The sequence below is a fragment of the Leptonychotes weddellii genome, chromosome 8, assembly GCF_054177405.1.
Source record: "Leptonychotes weddellii isolate Sample4059 chromosome 8, ASM5417740v2, whole genome shotgun sequence".
In the NCBI taxonomy this organism is placed as follows: Eukaryota; Metazoa; Chordata; class Mammalia; order Carnivora; family Phocidae; genus Leptonychotes; species Leptonychotes weddellii.
In genome coordinates this window covers 27,597,140-27,618,180 of record NC_138376.1, presented here as the reverse complement: position 1 = coordinate 27,618,180, position 21,041 = coordinate 27,597,140, and the positions used below count along the sequence as shown (strand labels likewise).

Below are 21,041 nucleotides of genomic sequence, written 5' to 3'. Positions count from 1 at the left end.
TAAGATTTAAAGCTGAAGCGTTTCCATGTTTATTCATTCTGTTCTCTCCAGAGGAGATAATATAAATTTACACATACCCAAAAGTTAACATGGATTGGCTATTTACTGGGTGCCAGGTTCTGTGCTGCTATATACACCCATTTTCTGATTAATGCTCATTCATAAGGCTATGAGGTACTATTATCATCATCATTATTATTTCCATTTGCAGATAAGGAAATTGAGGCTTACTGAGGTTATGAGCAGGCAGCAAAGTCTGGGCTCAAACCTAGGTCTACCTGACCTGAGAGCCTGCATACACTCTTTTTAACTAATCTACCTAGAAAAAGAGGTCTAGTAAGATCCGTGGCCTGGGTAGAGTTGTTGCCAAGTGAACCGAGCATGTGACACCACAGCTTTAATTTCCCAACTGTGCACAGCTGGGAGCCCCAGCGTTCTCACCTTGTAGCAATCACTTCTTGTCTACATGGAACAGGTTGTGTATGTTGGTGGCCAGAATGGGAAGAAGCCACATCCAGGAATACAGTCATTGGAGAAGTCTCTCTCTTCCCTTTTGACATCAGCAGTCACAGTCAAAAAACCAATCCAGGTAATCCTAGCTGGGGGTACCTCTGGATTATAGGCTGCCTCATTTTAACATGGTCCCAACTAATTAATAACCAACCCAAGGCATCCTAATACAGTGTGGCTCGAAGTTTAGCCAAGATTGTTTGAACAGATCTATATCAAACTCACAACCAGGCTGGCCTCTCACAGAGACCTTCATCACACCTCCTTGCAACTAAATGCCAAATTATCATTTAAAAAGCACTTCTGAGGGCGCCTGGCTGGCTCAGTCAGTGGAGTGTGCAACTCCTGATCCTGGGGACATAAGCTTAAGCCCCGTGTTGGGTGTAGACATTACATAAAGATAAAATCTAAAAAAAATTAACAATTAACAATTAAAAATAAAAGGCACTTTCGCAAAGACCTCATTTAATCCTCACAACAACTCTGACATGAGTCTTATTATTTCTCTTTTATGGATGAAGGAACTAAGGCTCAGAGAGGTCAAGTAATTTGCCCTAGACCATGGAGCTAGAAAGTGGTGAAGAAAAAGAGACTCAAGAAGTGCACAAAACGTAATAAAAAATAAACGGCACATCTGAGAGAAACTTAGTTGTTTGGTGAATGGTAACTTGTTAAATGGGGAACACGAACCCCAAAGGATATTTTGAATGATTTTTTTTTTTAAAGATTTTATTGATTTATTTGACAGAGAGAAACACAGCGAGAGAGGGAACACAAGCAGGGGGAGTGGGAGAGGGAGAAGCAGGCTCCCCGCTGAGCAGAGAGCCCGATGTGGGGCTCGATCCCAGGACCCTGGGATCATGACCTGAGCCAAAGGCAGACGCTTAACGACTGAGCCACCCAGGCGCCCCCCAAAGGATATTTTGAACAAGAGTGGTTGCAGGCTCTGCTGGTTAGGAAACAAAGGATTGATCACTCTGTAATTTGATGGATACGACACTGTTTTGCTGATAGGGCTGCTCACTTAATAGAAACAGGACACGAATTTATTTAGAAAAATAACGTCTGACACTGGTAAGGGGCAGGAGGCAAGTGGGGGCATTCAATAACGTTCAAATAAACCCAGTCATCGTAATAACCAGGGTGGCTTCCTGTGAACTAGCTTTGCAACCCGGAACTAGGACCTATCATATTTTAGTATCAACTCAGAAAATAATAAATTTAGAAGCTTGTCATACCATCCAGTGGCCAATGGGGCCACTCTGCAGTAAGACTAGTTTTATCTGAGCTGTAAAAATTATTGCAGGCAATATTATCATTAATGGTAATAATCTGGCAAATTGAAGTCACTATACCCAGACAGGGAACGGTGTACTCTGCTCATGCAGTTTAGATGATTGAAGACCCAGCGTAAAGGCTTCTGCTGTGATGGGGATTAACCACGCAGTAATTAATGGCAGTCTGAAGTGGAACGATAATCATGTAGCGGAGAAAGTAATAAAAATGTCCCAACAAAGGTACTAAAATAAGGGCAATAAATGTTTTATAGTAACAATCTGGAATTGTGAAATGGTCCGTGCAGACCTAGATGCTGTTCCATGTTGCAGAGTACTAATAACAGACCTCCATGTGCATGTAAAGGGGAAGCAATTTATTCAGTGACAATTATATTCCTCCCAAATCACAGAGCTAAGTGATTACTTCTATTGGAAGTATGATTGCCACTCTGCTGAATGATCAGAGAGAACATTCGTGGTTTTATATAACTAATAGGTGGGAAAACAAAAGTGGATAAAATGTGTCTTGGTAGTCTGGGGTATGGCAATATTCCTCAAGACCTGTCCTTAATAGAGAATCAGGGAAAACTCACTCAGTAACGGATGCAGACAAGGTGTGGTGAGTCTGACACAAACATAAAACAAGACAGCACACTCTGCTGCCTTATGTGTGGGTGGGTGAACTGATTTCTAGGTTAGCTCTGTTTTTATCAAAGGCCATTATAAAATACACTGGAATGGACCTACTACCAATCAACAAATCCTGGACATGAACAGAACTGGCTACAAGGAACAGAATACTCAACTACGATGCTTAAATTGTCAAGACCATGATGTCAAGGCACTTGGGCAGGTGTCTCTGTAGGTCTCTTGGCCTTTCCCTCTCGTTACAAGGTAGCTGCTAAAGCTTCCAGCATCTCATTTTCCCACTACCACATTCAAAAGCAGGAAACGTGAGTGGAGACAAAAAGAGGCTCTCTTCACAAAATGATCTCTCTGGTCGAACCAGAAAATCTTTCCCAGTACCTTCCTTCAGGAGACTTTTAAATCTCACTGGCCAGAACCAATGAGATAAGCCCACAGTAGGCCAGTCACTGAGATTACCAAGAAATTATTATAAAAGGCTTAAACTAATACGGATACCTGCTCTAAGTACATTTCACTGGCTCAAAAGCTGAATAAAATTATGGTTCTTGAGCAAGAAGCAGCAGGGGCAGGGAAGACTGTTGAGGAGTGCCTGCTACGCTGGCCAACAGACCAGATAGTCTCTTATTGGTAAAACCAAGAAACAGAATGCATTTACTTAATGGGAATGTCACAGAAAACATGCTCCCCCCGCCCCCCAAAGAAGAGCAAGGTACGAACTAAGAAGCACTGAAGTAAAGCCCACTGACTAAGTAAATGCAGTGATCTCACTCTTCCATTCCATAAATGTTTACCCAGTGCCTACTGGGGGCCACATGCTGTTCCAGGGACTAAGGGCACAGTGGTGAATAAAACAAAGTCCCTGCCCTCAAAGAGCTTATACTCCAGTGGTTTCTGATATAAAACCTGTGCATTACAGAAAAGAACAGGAGTCACACTTCCACAGTCATTCAGAAGCCCATACCTTCCACATACTGGCCAAATTGCAAAAAGAATGAGTTTGGGGGGCGACTGGGTGGCTCAGTCATTAAGGGTCTGCCTTCGGCTCAGGTCATGATACCAGGGTCCAGGGATCGAGTCCCACATCGGACTCCCTGCTCAGCCTCTCCCTCTGCCCCTTCCCCCTACACTCGTGTTCTCTCTCTCAAATTAAATCTTTAAAAAAAAAAAAAAAATGAGTTGATAGAATTACAGAAAGTTCACCACATATTCAGCTAAGTTACTTTTTTTTTTTTTAAGGATTTTATTTATGTATTTGACAGAGAGATAGAGAGCACAAGTAGGCAGAGCGGCAGGCAGAGGGAGAGGGAGAAGCAGGCTTCCCACTGAGCAGGGAGCCCGAAGTGGGACTCAATCCCAGGACCCTGGGATCATGACCTGAGCCTAAGGCAGATGCTTAACCCACTGGGACGCCTGGCCCTGCTTTTTTAAATATTAAAATACTGATAATGTACATCTGACAGAGCATTTTTGTAGGTATTCAAAATATTTTAATATACATTATCTTTACTCCCTCCTTGACTGTGAAGGGAGGAAGGGTAGATATTATTACACAGGCCCTAGAAGGATGAAAACCTAGGCCTCCCGTACCTCTTAAATCATTCAGCTTTCACTACAAACTATAGCTTTCCTAGAAATAAGTCTCTAAGATTAGCATACCCAGAGACAGAACCCAAAGTTCTTAGAAAATCTAAGAGGACCATCTCCTCATTTAAATTCACTGTAGCTGAATGATGGCCCATGAGAGAAAGGAGTGATAAAGTGATAACTGGGGGTATGAATACACACCCACACATCTCGGATTTAACCAGCATTTCTATTGTGTTTGAAAATAATTTATTAGAATTTTACTAGAGAAATAACCTCCAGGGAGCTTTTAACTCTACTGTCTGGCTGGATTTCTTTAAGGGTGTCAGAGAAAAAGAGAACCTGAAGAATGCCAGACCTACAGTTATATTCTATTTGCCCTCATTCTCATAAAACATAGTAAGGAAAAGGTAGCAGACCTATATATGTTCAGAAGCAATGAACCCCAGAAACCAGAGGAAGGTCATCAATCGTCCAATTTGGGGACCATATTTAATCAATAAAGATCCTTCCACCACAACACAGTCCAACACCAAACCCTGCATAAACCAGCTTCTGATGTAGGAAAACCAAAATCTCTGATGTGAGTTAGTTTCCCACTTAGTAATAGACTGTTTAGAGGTAAGAAGATTGCTTATCTTCTGATCCAAAATAGAGAAGGGAAGAAGCTAGAAAAGATCAAAGTAGAAACTGTCATTTCAACAAAGTAGGGGAACGTTCATTAAAAGAAGTACATGCATGAATGGAAAAATATCTTGACTTACTTTTTGGTGAGTCGAGGGTCCAGAGGAGGGTGTTGTGCTCCATACACAGGCTGGATGCTAAAAGCAAGAAAAAAGAAAAAGCAGCAAGTTGTCAGGAAGCTAAACATGTTGGGTAAGTACCATCTGCATTACAAAATCAGAAGGGACTTTGAGAAACAGGTTACCTCCAAGAACAACTATATCCACACCAAAGGATAGCAACCTGCTCTTTATTTTTTTCTTTTTAAGATTTTATTTATGTGACAGAGAGAGAGATAGTGAGAGCAGGAACACAAGCAGGGGGAGTGGGAGAGGGAGAAGCAGGCTTCCCGCCGAGCAAGGAGCCTGATGCAGGGCTCGATCCCAGGACCCTGGAATCATGACCTGAGCCGAAGGCAGAGGCTTAACCAACTGAGCCACCCAGGCACCCCACAATCTGCTCTTTAAAAAAAAAAAAAAGAAGGTTCACCCAGCTGGCTCAGTCGGTAAAGCATGCAACTCTTGATCTCAGGGTCGTGAATTCGAGCCCCACATTGGGTGCACAGATTGCTTAAATAAATAAACTTAAAAAATAATTAAAAATGAATCAATAAAGTCTCTGGAGAATGTTCATCTTCCACTGGGGCTTCAGCACCCTACATACCTGACGTTGGAAGTCCTATCTGTAAAGAAGGCAGTGTGGAAAGATAACAGGCTTTGGAGCTAGAGAGAGCACAGTTTGAATGCCAATTCTGGCATCCGCCATCTCTGTAACCTGGCACTGAATTACATGACCACTTTGACCCTGTCTTCTCATCTGTAAAATGGGAGCATCACCTACCCCAAAGGATCACTTGGACTAAAAGACAGCGAAGCAACAGCAGGTATCAAGGGAAGGGTGACCCAAGTGACTCCGACTCATGGCTGGTGGGGGTATTAAGTGATACAACTCACTTCCAAAAACAGTTTGGCCATATCCAGGAAGAAATAAATATGCATGCCCTAAGGCCCAGTATTTTCACTCTCAAATCTGTGTCTTTTTTTTTTTTTTTTTTGATGGGCAGCAAAACAAGGTTTATTGAATGATGGTAAAGTGATAGTACAAAGCTCTTGAAGAGGGAGGGGACCTGAGAGGGTTGCCCTCAAATCTGTAGCTTAAGAGAAATACGTATGTGTGTCACGAGAAATATACAAAACTATTTATAGCATTATAGTTCCTTTTAGCATAAAACTAGAAATAACCCAAGTGTCCAACAGAAAATAAACTGTGATATGTTCATATCATAGAATATTATACAGCAACGTAAACATACGAAGTAGGGCTGCAAGTAACAATGTGCATGAATCTTCCAAATGTTATGTTGAGCAAAACAAGCAAATAATACAAGAGTAAATACTGTATGATTCTATTTATATACACTTCAAAAACTGGCAAAAAGGATTTATATCATCTAGGGATGCAGCCATAGTAGAAACATCATAAAGCAAGGAAGAATTAACATAAAAGGACGTGGTTATTTTGGAAGGAAGGAGAGAGGTGTGATTGAGAACAGACACAAGGAGGCTTCTGAGGTGCTCACTTCTAGGGGGTTCACTTTGTGATATTCTTCAAGTTATCATACCGCATAGTTGTTTCATGTAATAGGTCACAATAAAAAAAAAAAAAAAGAAGAAGAGTGACTATCCAGCCGAACTGTTGTTCAAATACAAAGGTGACAGAAAAACATGTTGCAACATGTAAGAACTCAGGAAATATGGTTTCCCTGACTCCTTCCTGAAGAAATTACGAGAAGAAAAACTTAATGAACAATGAGCTAAATGGAGAAACTACAACTAAAGGAGTGGTGCAGAGCATTTAATGGATTTAGTCTGATGACTAACTCCTAAATTTGAGGTGTTATGGTTAGAGAAGAGAATGTAAAAACAATGTAATTGGCAAAGGTTAAAATGGGACAGAGACAGAGTGAGTAAGTATATTGATTTCCTCGTCTTTCACTGACAAAGCTTAAAAGAGGGTTCTAGAGGGGAGAGGGGTGGGGGGATGGGTTAGCCTGGTGATGGGTATTAAAGAGGGCACGTATTGAATGGAGCACTGGGTGCAAACAATGAATCATGGAACACTACATCAAAAAAGAGATACTTAAAGCTGATAGCTCAAGGGAGGTGGGTTGGGGGGATGGGGCAAGTGGGTGATGGGCATGAAGGAGGGCACGTGAAGTAATGAGCGCTGGGTTTCATATGCAACTGATGAATCACTGAATTCTACCTCTGAAGCTAATAATACACTATATGTCAATTAAACTGAATTTAAATAAAAACATTTTTTTAAAAGCTGATCTCTCGAGTAATAGAGGCATAAGCATGTTTTAGGATATAAGATAAAACTAAAAAATAATATAATCAACTAAAAGCAGGTAAGGAAAGGGCAGGAAATATAACTACTAATTCCATCACTGATCATGGTAAGCCGTCAATAGATGTCTCAAGAAATATGGTATAAAATTATACTTACAAATGCAATCACTAGAATAAAATAAAAATAAAAAGAACAAACTTCCCCAATTATCAGAATAGACACATGAACACCCAACTCCCAAAGCAAGTACAGTCCTTACGGTGAAAGATTTTTCTTTTAAAGAAAACATTAAAAACAGAACTAGAATCAAATATACAGTCATTCCAATAAATCTAAAAGGGCTGAACTTGCCTATTAAAAGAAAAAGGATTGTCACTAAGAGGGGACTGGTTAATTACGGTACATCTGTTAAAAAGAATGAGGCCATTCTATACCCACTGACATGAAACAAACTCTAAAAAAACATTAATAAAAGATGCCGAACTGTATGCATAACATGTCATCATTTTTGTGGAAAACCTTTAAAATAAAACATATCCTCATACTTACACACGCTTAGAGTATCTCTGAGAGAATACACAAGACACCAATAGCAAGGGTTTGTTGGAGGAACTGGAGGACTGGAGGACCCAGCAGCAGAGAGACTGCTTTTTTGTGCCTTACGAACTTTTCTGTGCCCTTCCGAATTAGTATCATGTACATGTACCACCTTTTTAAGAAATAAATTAAGTGATCTTAAGTGGGTTGGGAGGTTTAAACGAGACAATGTGTAAAAAGCCCTTTAGCACAATTCCTGGCAGGTAGTAATAGTAGCAGGTAATGAGGTAAATTTGCAAACATCAGAATGCTACCTGGCACACACTCAGTGTCCAAGAAATGTTGGCTTTCTTCCTCCCTCCCATTTGGTAATTTATTCCTTACCCAACACTTAGGAAGTAGATCAAGGTTATCAAGTACTTTGTTCGACGTAACAGATGTGATCCTGAAGTTGCTTTTAAATAAAAATGCAGCCAATTCAATCATTTTCACATTGATTTCTACTAAGATTCCAGAGAGAATGTTCTTATGTACAATCTTTATGGATATAACTCTGACCTTTTTAGCAATTAAGAATCTCTAATTCCCCAAACTTTTCTAAAAGGTTATTCAATAATTTGTAAACAAACCATTACATACACTACAGAGATACAAATAATACAACTTTAACACGTTTACAGAGTTTACTGAGTTTCGTAGGCAGAGGAAAAGGAGAAAGAAAATAAGAGGGATCAAAGAATAATGGGAGAGTATGATTTACAGAGAGAAAGCTGAAACAAAACAAAGATGAAAACACAAACAAACAAACAAAACAAAAGGCATAGATCAGTGGAACAGAATAGAAAACCCAGAAATAAACCCACAACAATTCTATGGTCAATTAATCTTTGACAAAGCAGGAAAGAATATCCAATGGGAAAAGGACAGTCTCCTCAGCAAATGGTGTTGGGAAAACCAGATGGCAACGTGCAAAAGAAAGAAACTAGACCACTTTCTCACACCATACACAAAAATAAATCCCAAATGGATTAAAGACCTAAATGTGAGACCTGAAACCATAAAAATCCAAGAACAGAACACAGAACTCTGACATTGGCCGTAGCAACTTCTTTCTAGATATGTCCCCTGAGACAAGGGAAACAAAAGCAAAAATACATTATTGGGACTTCATCACAATAAAAAGGTTCTGCACAGGGAAGGAAACAATCAACAAAACTAAAGGCAACCTATGGGATGGGAGAAGATATTGGCAAATGACATATCTGATAAAGGGTTAGTATCTAAAATATATAAAGAACTTCTACAACTTAACACCCCAAAACCAAATAATCCAATTTAAAAACGGTCGGAAGACATGAACAGACATTTCTCCAAAGAAGACATACAGATGGCCAACAGACACATGAAAAGATGCCCAACATCACTGATCATTAGGGAAATGCAAATCAAAACTACAATGAGATATCACCTCATACCTGTCAGAATGACTAAAATCAACAACACAAGGGGCACTTGGGTGGCTCAGTCAGTTGAGCGTCTGACTCTTGGTTTCAGCTCAGGTCATGATCTCAGGGTCCTGGGATTGAGCCTTGCATCAGGCTCCATGCTCAGTGTGAAGTCTGTTTGAGATTCTCTCTCCCTCTCCCTCTGCTCCTCCCACTCAAATAAATAAATAAATCTTGAAAAAAAATAATAAAATGAAATAAAATCAACAACACAAGAAACAACAGATGTTGAGGATGTGGAGAAGAAGGAATACTGGTGCACTGTTCATGGGAATGCAAACTGGTGCAACCACTGGAAAACAGTTTGGAGGTTCCTCAGAAAGTTAATAGGGGCACCTGGCTGGCTCAGTTGGAAGAGCATGTGACTCTTGATCTTGGGGTTGTGAGTTCAAGCCCCATGTTGGGCATAGAGATTACTAAAAACAATAAATAAAAACTTTTGTAAAAAAGTTAAAAATAGAACTACCCTATGATCCAGCAATCACACCACTGGGTATTTACCCAAAGAATACAAAAACACTAATTCAAAGAGATACATGCACCTCTATTTTTTCAGCAGCATTATTTATAATAGCCAAGATATGGAAGCAACCCAAGTACCATCAGTTGATGAATGGATAAAGAAGATGTGGTACATATATACCATGGATTATTATTTAGCCATAAAAAAGAATGAAATCTTGCCATTTGCAACCACGTGGATGGAGCTAGAGGGTATAATGCTAAGCAAAATAAGTCAGTCCAAGAGAGACAAATACCATATGATTTCACTCATATGTAGAATTTAACAAACAAAACAAACGAGCAAACGGGGAAAAAGAGAGAGAGACAAACCAAAAAACAGATTCTTAATTATACAGAACTGATGGTTACCAGAAGGGAGGGGGAAGGGGGGGATGAGTTAAATAGATGATGGGGATTAAGGAGTGCGTTGATGTGATGCGCACCAGGTGATGTGTGGAATTACTGAGTCACTATATTGTACACCTCAAACTAATATAACACTGTGTTAACTAACTGGAATTAAAATAAAAACTTTTTTAAAAGGGTCACTGGTTTGTATTTTAATGTTTGCAAATACTCTAAGATGACTACACTTGAGCTCTCCAAGTCCACAAACCTCTTTATAGCAAAATATAAAGATCAGGGATAAACTCTGCAGGAAGATTTCAAAGGGCTGGTTAGGTGAATGGGGAGAAAAAAAAGAGAGGGTCCTTAGATTCCCTCTTTTAAAAGAGTATTACCACCTGCCAGTAATCCAGGCAGAAAAAAAGCAAACCTAATTGTGCAGGCTTAAAGGCCAAAGGCCATTAATTACTATCCAGGTAGGGGATCTTAAAACCACAGTAGACTGTTTCTTAAATATGTCAACCCCAATGTGCTGGCACAGCCAGAAAGGCCAAGATACGTGATGGACTTCCTCAGCAAAGGTATCAGAGCCCAAGTTGAATTTGTTAACATATTCTTGAACTAAACCATGATGTATCTATACCTGAAACACTTTAATTAATCAGTTTATTGAATCTCAAAAAGGAGAGGCAAGACATTAGAAGAGAAACCAAAGGGGCGCCTGGGTAGCTCAGTTGGTTAAGCGTCTGCCTTCGGCTCAGGTCATGATCCCAGGGTCCTGAGATGGAGCCCCGCATCGGGATCCCGGCTCAGCCAGGAGCCTGCTTCTTCCTCTCCCACTCCCCCGGCTTGTGTTCCCTCTCTCGCTGTCTCTCTCTCTGTCAAATAAATAAATAAAATCTTTTAAAAAAAAAAAAAAAGAAGAGAAACCAAGATGACCACAGAGATGAAATGAAGAGAGACTGAAGCCTGGTGATGAAGGTGCTTAATTTCCTGGCATTTATAATTCACCTGTCAGTCTGAACCATCCCTACTCCTCCCAAACCACACTCAACTCCAGAGCAGACTGGTCTCCACTCTGCCTTCCAAACATATCTTAGCTACTAAATCAGGCTCTTCTCCCATTTCAGTATCATATTCAATCTGAAACATCCCCTTCAAGATCTATACCCCCCCCACCATGAGATCTTCCCCGACGCTAGCCCTCAGCATCCACTACCCCATGCCTTCTCTGATTCCCTAAACTACATAAATCAGGGCCTATATTGCTTTTAATAAGTAAATAATTTTAAAAAATAAACTCAATTTAGATCATAATATAAGGCACACCCAGGTCAGTGTTCAACTCATACGTACATACGAAAAAAGACATTATGGAGTTCAAATGCTGCACACCCCTCCCTCCTGCCCTTGGAAATCACTTTATTGCATCCGCCATTTTTCACCCTCATCTTTGTTTTTATGTTATTTTCCATGTTTGTATCCCTAAACAATTTATAGTATTGTTTTCCATGTTTTTAAAACTTTATATAGGGGTGCCTGGGTGGCTCAGTTGGTTAAGCGTCTGCGTTCAGCTCAGGTCATAATCCCGGGGTCCTGGGATTAAGCCCCGCACTGGGCTCCCTGCTCCTTAGGGAGTCTGCTTCTCCCTCTCCCTGCCCCCACCCCACCCCCAGGCTCATGCTCTTGCTATCTCTCTATCTCTCTCTCTCTCAAATATTTAAAAAAACACATTATATAAATGGTACCACACTATACATATGACTTATTTTGACTAGTAATCATAAATGCTACTTTTTTTTAAAGTAGGCTCCACATCCAGCGTGGAGCCCAATGCGGGGCCTGAACTCACGACCCTGAGATCAAGACCTGAGCTGAGATCAAGAGTCAGACACTTAACCGACTGAGCCACCCAGGCATCCCTAAATACTACTTTAAATATTACTTAATTTCATGGCTGGCTAACTGGTCTCTCCAAGACAAAATTTAAAAAACATTTGCTCCACGGGCACCTGGGTGGTTTAGTCAGTTAAGCATCCGACTTTTTTTTTTTTTTTTTTAAGATTTTATTTATTTGAGAGAGAGAGAGCACAAGCAGGCAGAGGTAGAGGGAGAAGCAGACTCCCCACGGAGCAGGGAGCCTGACTTGGGGCTCGATCCCAAGACTCTGGGATCAGGACCTGAGCCAAAGGCAGCTGCTCAACTGACTGAGCCACCCAGACGCCCCTAAGCATCTGACTCTTGATTTTGGCTCATGTCATGATCTCAGCATTCTGAGATCAAGCCCGGCTTTGGGCTCTGTGCTGGGCGTGGTGCCTGCTTAAGATTCTCTCTCTCCCTCTCCCTCTGCCCTTCCCTGCCCCTCTCTAAACAAAACAAAACATTTGCTCCACACAAGTGTAGAAAGCACTTCATTCACATTTTCAAATGAAAAGAAAAATATAGAGAAAAATTAACAAACATCCAGGAACCCATCACTCTGATTTAACAAATGTTAGTATGTGTCACATTTCTTTAAGAAAATAAAGCATTAGGGAGACTACTGAAGTCCTAATTGCAGTCCCCAGTCCTGTTCCTCTTTCTCCCCAGGAGATAACCACTATCCTGAAGGGTGTATGAAATCCGTCCCATCTGTTTCTGTACTTTTACACACATTCCCGTACACATAAACACCATACAATATTGTTTTGTTTTAAAACTGTACACAAAAGATTGCACACTACTTATCTTTCCACATCTTGCTTTTCTCACTCACTCGTGTGTTTTCACCCAGCTGCACTTTGCAGTTTTGTTCTGATTACAAAGTAACATATGTGTAGTGGAGACACCAGAGAGTCAATGATACGCAACATCCTCACCAGGGGAAGCCACAGCGGCGCCGAGCAGATTTTCAGCTTCTAGAGAGCAGTGGTGACGCCATGTCTTTTTCTGCAGTCCCCTCACCACCTGGCAGAGTGCAACACACCCCAGCAGGCAATTAACAACAGTTAGTGAGCGAAGACGGGAACTCTACAAACTCCAGGCCTCTGCTTAAGCGGGCTAGTGGCTCGTTAGACCTCAACACTAGAAGCAAAGCCCACATCTTGGAGAAATCCCACGGCACATGCAAAGAAATGAATGCCACAGCAGATGCCACGACAGAGACAAAACAGCAAAACTCCTGGTCAACCTCCAACATTCTCCTTAATGAAACCAACACCATGGGGTGTATCGGCATAGCTTGTCTGCACAGTTGCAACAGTGCAGAACCCTCGGTAGGAAAAACCAACAGGTGTTTGTTTAGCGCTGACAAAGGAGCGAAAGCAAATATGGGAACAGACCTATCTGATTTAAAGCAAACATGTTGGCAACTGATTCGGGTTCACACACTCATTTGATGAAGTCTTCCAGAGCTGGGGCTCTATGCTGTTTCGGGATCATTTAGTACCTTCGAATCACTTACTTTATCAGTAAAACATTTCCAAGTTAAGAATAGGTTGTAATATAATGTACCTGCCCAGACTGGGAGCATAACACTGAGTCCATGTTATGGAAAATAACCAAATGACAGAGGTTTTAGTCGGAAATCTACAGGCTCCTAAGTGATTAGACACTTTCTCAACTTCATTTAATGCTAAAGAGAGCTCCTTAACTTTAATAATAAACAATTTTGGGGCGCCCCGCTGGCTCAGTCGGAGGAGTGTGTGACTCAATCTTGGGATCATGAGCTTGCCCCATGTTGGGTGTAGAGATTAAATAAATAAAGCTTAAAAAACAAAAACAAAAACACTTTCACTTAAAAAGGAGAAGCCCAAGCAGAGACACCTGGGTGGCTCAGTCGGTTAAGTGTCTGCCTTCAGCTCAGGCCATGACTCCGGGGTCCTGGCATTGAGCCCTGAGTTGGGCTCCCTGCTCAGTGGGGAGTCTGCTTGTCCCTCTGCCTCTGCCCCTCCCCCCTGCTTGTGTGCTCACTCTCGCTCTCTCTCTCAAATAAATAAAATCTTAAAGGGGCGCCTGAGTGGCTCAGTCGTTGGGCATCTGCCTTCAGCTCGGGTCATGATCCCAGGGTCCTGGGATAAATAAATAAATAAAGTCTAAAAAAAAAAAAAGTAAAGTTACCAGCTTCAACTCACATCAGTGGATATTTCTCTTTGTCACTCACAGCAGGCATGACTGATAAGTAGGAGTAGATGGTGTGGGGGGCACTGAAGGTGGGCTTTTCTATCTTGTGCTTTTGGAAGTAGGGAGTTGCTGGCCCCATTAACATCTGAGTGTCATGAAATTGTAGAATGTTAGAATTTGACTCTAAGGCCACTGCAAGTAAGGAAACTGAAGGCAGAGAGGGAAAGTGACTTGCCCCAAATCACATTGCAGAACTGCAGATTTCTTGACTCTAAGTCTACTGCTCTTTCAGTGCTTCTTCTGCCTTCCCTCAGTCTCTGCTAAGATTAGGACACCTGTTGAAGCACCTCATCCAGTCCAGGGGTGTGGGTGCTTCCAGGGAAAAGGTGTAGATAAGACCTGGAATGGGACAGACAAATGTGAACCAAAGCCCAGCTTGTTTCCCACATTCTGATTTCCAATCCTTCTGGGAAGGCCTTACCAACCCCCTTTTCTTTTTTAAGATTTTTTTTTTTTTTAAGATTTTATTTATTTGGGGCGCCTGGGTGGCTCAGTTGGTTAAGCGACTGCCTTCGGCTCAGGTCATGATCCTGGAGTCCCTGGATCGAGTCCCGCATCGGGCTTCCTGCTCAGCAGGGAGCCTGCTTCTCCCTCTGACCCTCCCCCCTCTCATGTGCTCTCTCTCTCTCTTTCTCGCTGTCTCAAATAAATAAATAAAATCTTTAAAAAAAAAAAAAAGATTTTATTTATTTGACAGAGAGAGATGCAGCGAGAGAGAGAACACAAGCAGGAGGAGAGGCAGAGGGAGAAGCAGACTCCCCGCTGAGCAGAGAGCCCGACATGGGGCTCAATCCCAGAGACTCTGGGATCATGACCTGAGCCAAAGGCAGACACTTAACTGACTGAGCCACCCAGTCGTCCTAAAGCCACTAACTTTAAACTGAACACTCAACTTCAGCCTTAGAGGTCACTGAATCCAAAATTCTCATTTCACAGATAAGGAAATTGAACATGGAGTATTTAAGTACTTTGTCCTAAAACTTGGCTTTTTCTCTGAGTCTATGACATCACAATCCTACCTGACCACCTAAGTCAGAGACCTGGGAGTAGCAACTCCTTGGTTCCTAACTTTTCCCTCACTCCCCAAATCTAATGGTTTACCAAGTCCTATCAATATTCTTAACTTGACCTCTACTTGCCATCGCCCTAGTCCAAGTCATCATCATCTCTCCTTCTACTGACTGCAGTGGCCACCTAACTATACTCACCCTGATCCCCAGTGGGAGTCAGAGGTGGGTGGTGGCTGGAGTGTTTGGAAAGGTGTATGTTCGAAGGGTGTTTGTCCTAATAACTGGTGGGTCTTCCTGGCATTTAGTGGGCAAGGGCCAAAGATGTTAAACATCCCAGAATCCAGTAGAGCTCTGATTAACCCACCCAAAACACCAACTGTATGCTCCCCACCCCTAACTGTTGAAAACACTGGTCCAAACTATTTTCCTCAGGGCAGCCAGAATATCTTTTTTAATTCTTTTTTTTTTAAGATTTTATTTATTTGACAGAGAGAGAGAGCACAAGTGGGGAAGCAGCAGGCAGACGGAGAGGGAGAAGCAGGCTTCCCGCAGAGCAGGGAGCCTGATGCGGGGCTGGATCCCAGGACCCTGTGATCATGACCTGAGCCGAAGGCAGACGCTTAACCGACTAAGCCACCCAGGCACCCCAGGGCAGCCAGAATATTTTTATAAATGGGAACGTGATCGTGTCACAGCCCCCACCAACCTTTTAATGGCATCCCACTGCTCTTGGGATAAATATCAAAGTCCTTAACTTGGCCTCTCTTTCCAACATGAAGGGCCTGGAAGACTTAGAGAGTTTGGATTTCATTCTAATCACAAATGAAAGTGAGGTCTGCGGAGGGGCAAGAAGAGAAGCAGGAAGCTATAGCAGTAGTTCAGGCAAGAGAGAACTCGGTCCGATCCATGGCAGTCAAGGTGGAGGTGGTGAGAATGACTCAGTTTCAGGGTATATTATGAGCAGCCAACAGGACTTGCTTTCGAACTGGGTGTGGCAGGAAGGGAAAGAGAAGAATCAAATGTTAGGATTTTTGGTCTGAGGAACCTGGTGAACGGTGGGACCGTTAAGTGAAACTGAATGAATGGATTTGCAGGAGAGGGCAGATGTGGAAATCAAGAATTCTGTGTGGCTCAGTCATTAAGCGTCTGCCTTCGGCTCAGGTCATGATCCCAGGGTCCTGGGATGGAGCCCCGCATCGGGCTCCCTGCTCAGCGGGAAGCCTGCTTCTCCCTCTCCCACTCCCCCTGCTTGTGTTCCCTCTCGCTGTCTCTCTCTCTGTAAAATAAATAAATAAAATCTTTAAAAAGAAAAAAAAGAATTCTTTGTGAATGTGTTAAGTGTGAGATGCCTATCGGACAGCCAAGCGGAGATGCATTCATTGTTCAAGATCCACATGGCAAGAGCTCCCAACATTGGGACTCAGGTTTCTCTCATTTTAATTCAGGGTTCTAATCCCAGTGGTTCCCAAAGTGCAGCCCCCAGGTTAGCAGCAGCACTATCACTTGATAGTGCATCTTAGCATTAGCTAACACTTCTATCAAGTCACATAATTATCATTTCTTTTTTGTGGTGAGAACAATTAAGACCCAGTCTCTTAGCAACTTTGAAGTTTATAATACAGTGCTGTTAACTATAATCACTATGTTGTGCATGAGATCCCCAGAACTTATCTACTAGTTTTGAGTTTCCAGAGCCTGCATTCTTAACCACATGGTATATAGTGTCCCCTATCTTTCTAGACATCTATACAAGAACCATTTGATGTAATAAGCACATGAGGTTCCCACGAATAACTGAGAGAACTTTAAAAGATGTTTAATTCCATCAAGTTACCATATAACCCAGCAATTCCACTCCTACAATAACTCAAAAGAATGGAAAACACATCCAACAAAAACCTGCACATGAACTTCATAACGTTGTTTAGAATAGCCAAAAAGTGGAAACAACCCAAATGTTATCAACTGATGAATGGATAAACAAAATGAGGTATAGTAACACAATGGAATATTATTTAGACATAAAAAGGAATAAAATATTGATGCATGCTACAACATGGATGAGCCTTGAAAACATTATGGTTCATAAAAGAAGCCAATCACAAAAGGCCTCTTTTCACATTATTCCATTTATATGAAATAGATTTACCAGAATAGGTAGATCCATACATACATACATAAGGACAGATTAGTGGTTGCCAGGGGCTGAGGTGAGGGGATGGATACAAGGTTTCTTTCTGGGGTGATGAAATGTACCTAAATTAGTGGTGATGGTTACATGGAACCACCTATACTTTAAATGAATATACAAAATACCCCTGAATTGTACACTTTAAAAGGGTGCATTTTTATAGTATGTGAATTATCTCAATAAAGCTGTTATTTTTTAAAAGGATGTTTAATTCATTTTAAACTTAGGCTAATTTACTAAATAAAATTCCTACTTGTTGTCATTAAGGTTGCTAGACCACAATCAAAGAAACTGAAAGTAACTGCCATCACTTTGAATTTTTACCTTTCAATCTGCAGAGAAAACTAGTTTCACTTCTAGGTTGCCATGGACCCAGAAACAGCCATCTATGTCATTTCCCTCCCCAGGAGAAAGTTTTTCTTCACCAACATTGAAAGAGTGTAAATGAAAAAGTTCTATGCTTGAGAAAATGCCCTAATCTTTTCCTTAAATCAAAGCACTTTCTATCTAAAAAAAACTTTAATTTTCTCCCATAACCAGCAGCTGCTAGGGCTCCGCACTAAAAGTACCCAGCTAGACAACAGTTCTCTTCAACCAGCAAGGTGCTAAAAACTGTTATGAATTGTGGCAACATTTTAATGCCTTAAGATAAACAATGAACATAAATACCTAGTACTGGAGTAAGGATCTGAGAAACATTCTTTTAAATGTTTACTTGCTCTAATAATAACAGGAATCCTCATAAATAGTATTTATCAAGCAACTATAATGCGCCAAATAAACACGGTCTTGGGTTCTTCACAAATAAGATGTCTAATTTGGTCCTCACAGTAACCCTGAGGAAGGTATTTTTATTCTCATTTCATAGATAAAGAAACTGAAGCCCAGAGCTATTGAATAAATCATTTGTCATTGATCACCCAGGTATGAGAGTCCAAATAATAACTCGTCTTTCTGAAATCAAATGTTCTCTATTCCTCAATATTCCTCTTCAAAATGAAAAAGGAAGCCAGAAACATGAAGAAACTGAAAAGACTCCTCTTCCTCTCACAAAAGTAATGCTCTGAAAAAAGTTGACTCTTCCTAGAGTCCAAAACAGGAAATACAGAAAACAAAAAATTGTCAATAACAACCAGCAGTCAGCAGGCACAAAAGACCATGCCATGTCCCGCATTTCAAATACTGCTTCCTGATTTAACAGTTTTCCCACTGATTCTGATTACAACCTTAGGAGGTCAAAATTTAATGATCTCACCATGGAAAACCCCAGAGAACAGCAGTTGTGAGACTGGAGAGAGAGCTCACTAGACCAGGAAGGAAAAGGAATCAGTTGCCAGGAAGTGGTGCCTATCTAAAAACATAGAAGTCTTCAGCATTAATATTAACACTGTCATTCCACAGCTCTTTAATCTGAAGCTATTTCTGCATTCCCTTGCATTATTTTAATACTGTATTACTAAAAGCTGATTCCCATTCTCCATATGTCTAATAGAATCCTAAGTAAAATAAGACTGCTTATAGCCACCACTGACCCTAATTTCTGCCTTGCTATTAAAAACAAAACAAAACCACACACACACACATACACACACACAAATTCAAAGGATTATCCCTAAAGGAAAAGACCTTAATCAATTAAGAAAGGTAGCATGTGGGGCAGAACCAAACATGAATTTCATCACCAAGTAGACTATGGCTGGCAGAAATCTTAAATTCACGACTGAAATACACATTCCTTATACTTCTCAGGGCTCCGGCCAAAACACACTGAAACTATAAACCAACAGCGGACTGATGGATGAACAAATGCTAAGCTCTCAACATACATCAAAAAGGGAAGGGGGGCGAGTAGCTTAGAAGGTCTGCTCTCCAACTAAACAACTGAAGAATGAAAGCATTTGCACAAGAAGAGCTTGACAACGGGGGGGGGGGGGTAAGAGGTCACTTGGGGTTGAACAAATTCACAGAAAATGTTAAAGAAATAACCTCGATTCTCGAGTCACTCTGTAATCATTTCTAATGGGAAGTGGCCAACTCAAGATAAAGGTCGAGCTTGAGAATTTTCCTCACCCTGGATACAATTCCAAGCTCCCACCAGAACCTTTTGGGAGTCCAAGAGAGAGATTCTCATGTACTGACCTGGAGGGAGCAAGGGAAGGGGCCATCCTTATGCAAACAACCACCCGTGCGTGGTGGAGACCCCCAAGAAGGAGTTCTATTTAAAGTGAGAGGCAGCTTTGGTGATGACCCTCCAAACCCAGGACGGACACTGGCTACTCAGCCAACTCCACTGTCCCTTATGCCAGATTGCGGCCACCTCCCGGCTAAGGGCAGCCGCTCCAGCGCCCTCCGCCCCCAGATCCTGGTCTGCTCCCACACCCAGCCATTCCCAAAGCTCGCTGCTCGCTCCTTTGCCCGACAGCTGACCCGCCGCCACCAGGCAATCCCAGCTCCCCCAGTCCAGGTTCCCCAAATCAGCCTTTCGGGGTCACTGACGCCCCAGGGCCGCGGGATTTAAGGCTTAGGATCTGGAGGGTTTGGTCCAATCTCCTCTTCCTTTCGGCGTCCTGGGCTTACCTTCCCGGCAGCTTGGCGCTCCTCTTCCAAAACTGCTTGCTGTTCTCGGCGGCCATTGCTCTGGCCGGGGAAGGCCTTGTAGGCGGGCCAGGGGGGTACCCGGCGAGATGCCCCCAGGACCCCGCAATCGGAGGGCCAACCCAGGCCGCTTCCCCGCCGCCGGTCACCCGCTCCCAGCTCCTGGGGCCGCCATCTTGGATGTGGGCACCCCCCAACCCAGCGCCGCTGCCATTGGTGGTTGCGCAGGCCGTGGTCAGACGGACCAATAGGAAGCCGGAATCCTGCAGGCCACTGAAGCCTAACGGTAACGTCAGGGACTGGGCACACAGGTGGACCGGGAAGGCGGAGCTTGGACAAGCAGGGAGGCGGGGCTGAAAGTTCCCTAACCCCAGGAGTGGAAGAAGCAGGTAAAGAAAAGGACCCATGGGAAGGAAGAAAGGGTACTGTTTTTTTGGGGGGTGGGGGAGGGAGAATGAGGTTCCTGAGCCTAATATTTTTTTGGAAAGAGAGAGCATATGTATTTAGGTACATAAATCTTTGACCTAAAAATAAGGGCCCATGTATTGGTTGCAGCCCATTTTTAACATCTTCTCAATCAACGACACTAGTTATTATCCTCCCCACACTTCCCCGTTCCGTTTGGGGTCCGATTTTTTTTTTAATCTATGAAGGAAGATCAGTACGGATCCAGTAGACCGGGGTTGCTAACTGTTCAACACGTGAGTAACGGTTGTTTCATAAGGGTCTCCCACTCCTCTGGTAATTGATCACATTAAAGGATTTGTGTGCTGTGGGTAAAATTCAAATGATTTAATCTCTGTTTCACCATTAACTGCCACTTTCTGACTATGACAACCCAGATACTGAGAGTGTTAAGGTATGTTCTTATTTTATCCATCCAATTCAGACTACCAAGTAACATTTCTTGCGAGGACATAGCATATCTCCAAGGCGCGAATCACGAAGATTAGATATACCCCCAAACATCTTTAATGTAATCTATCACCCTTGAATTTATTTTCAATCTAGTTTTACTCAGAATGAGATTTGATATAGCCTTTTGAATCTTTTGAATGTTTTGTTGGTGTTTTTGCTCTTTTTGAGTTTCCGTGAT

General features: G+C 42.1%; 1 protein-coding gene across 3 annotated transcripts in view; it reads right to left on the bottom strand.

Annotated features, from left to right (window-relative positions):
* Positions 1 to 20,139, bottom strand: part of TBC1D22B (TBC1 domain family member 22B) — a 74,527-nt gene extending 54,388 nt beyond the window's left edge. Inside the window, exons 1-3 of one of the 3 annotated variants that reach the window (XM_081827408.1) lie at positions 19,928 to 20,135; positions 14,101 to 14,488; positions 4,784 to 4,840 (exon numbers count right to left, since the gene is read on the bottom strand). In XM_081827408.1, coding sequence (XP_081683534.1) covers positions 4,784 to 4,840; positions 14,101 to 14,234 — 191 coding nt within the window. In that variant the 5' untranslated portion in view covers positions 14,235 to 14,488; positions 19,928 to 20,135. Of the gene's footprint in view, positions 1 to 4,783; positions 4,841 to 14,100; positions 14,489 to 19,927 lie in introns of all 3 variants that reach the window. The other 2 variants (XM_006734004.3, XM_081827409.1) reach the window with 2 other exon arrangements.
* Between the last annotated feature and the right edge of the window lie 902 nt (positions 20,140 to 21,041).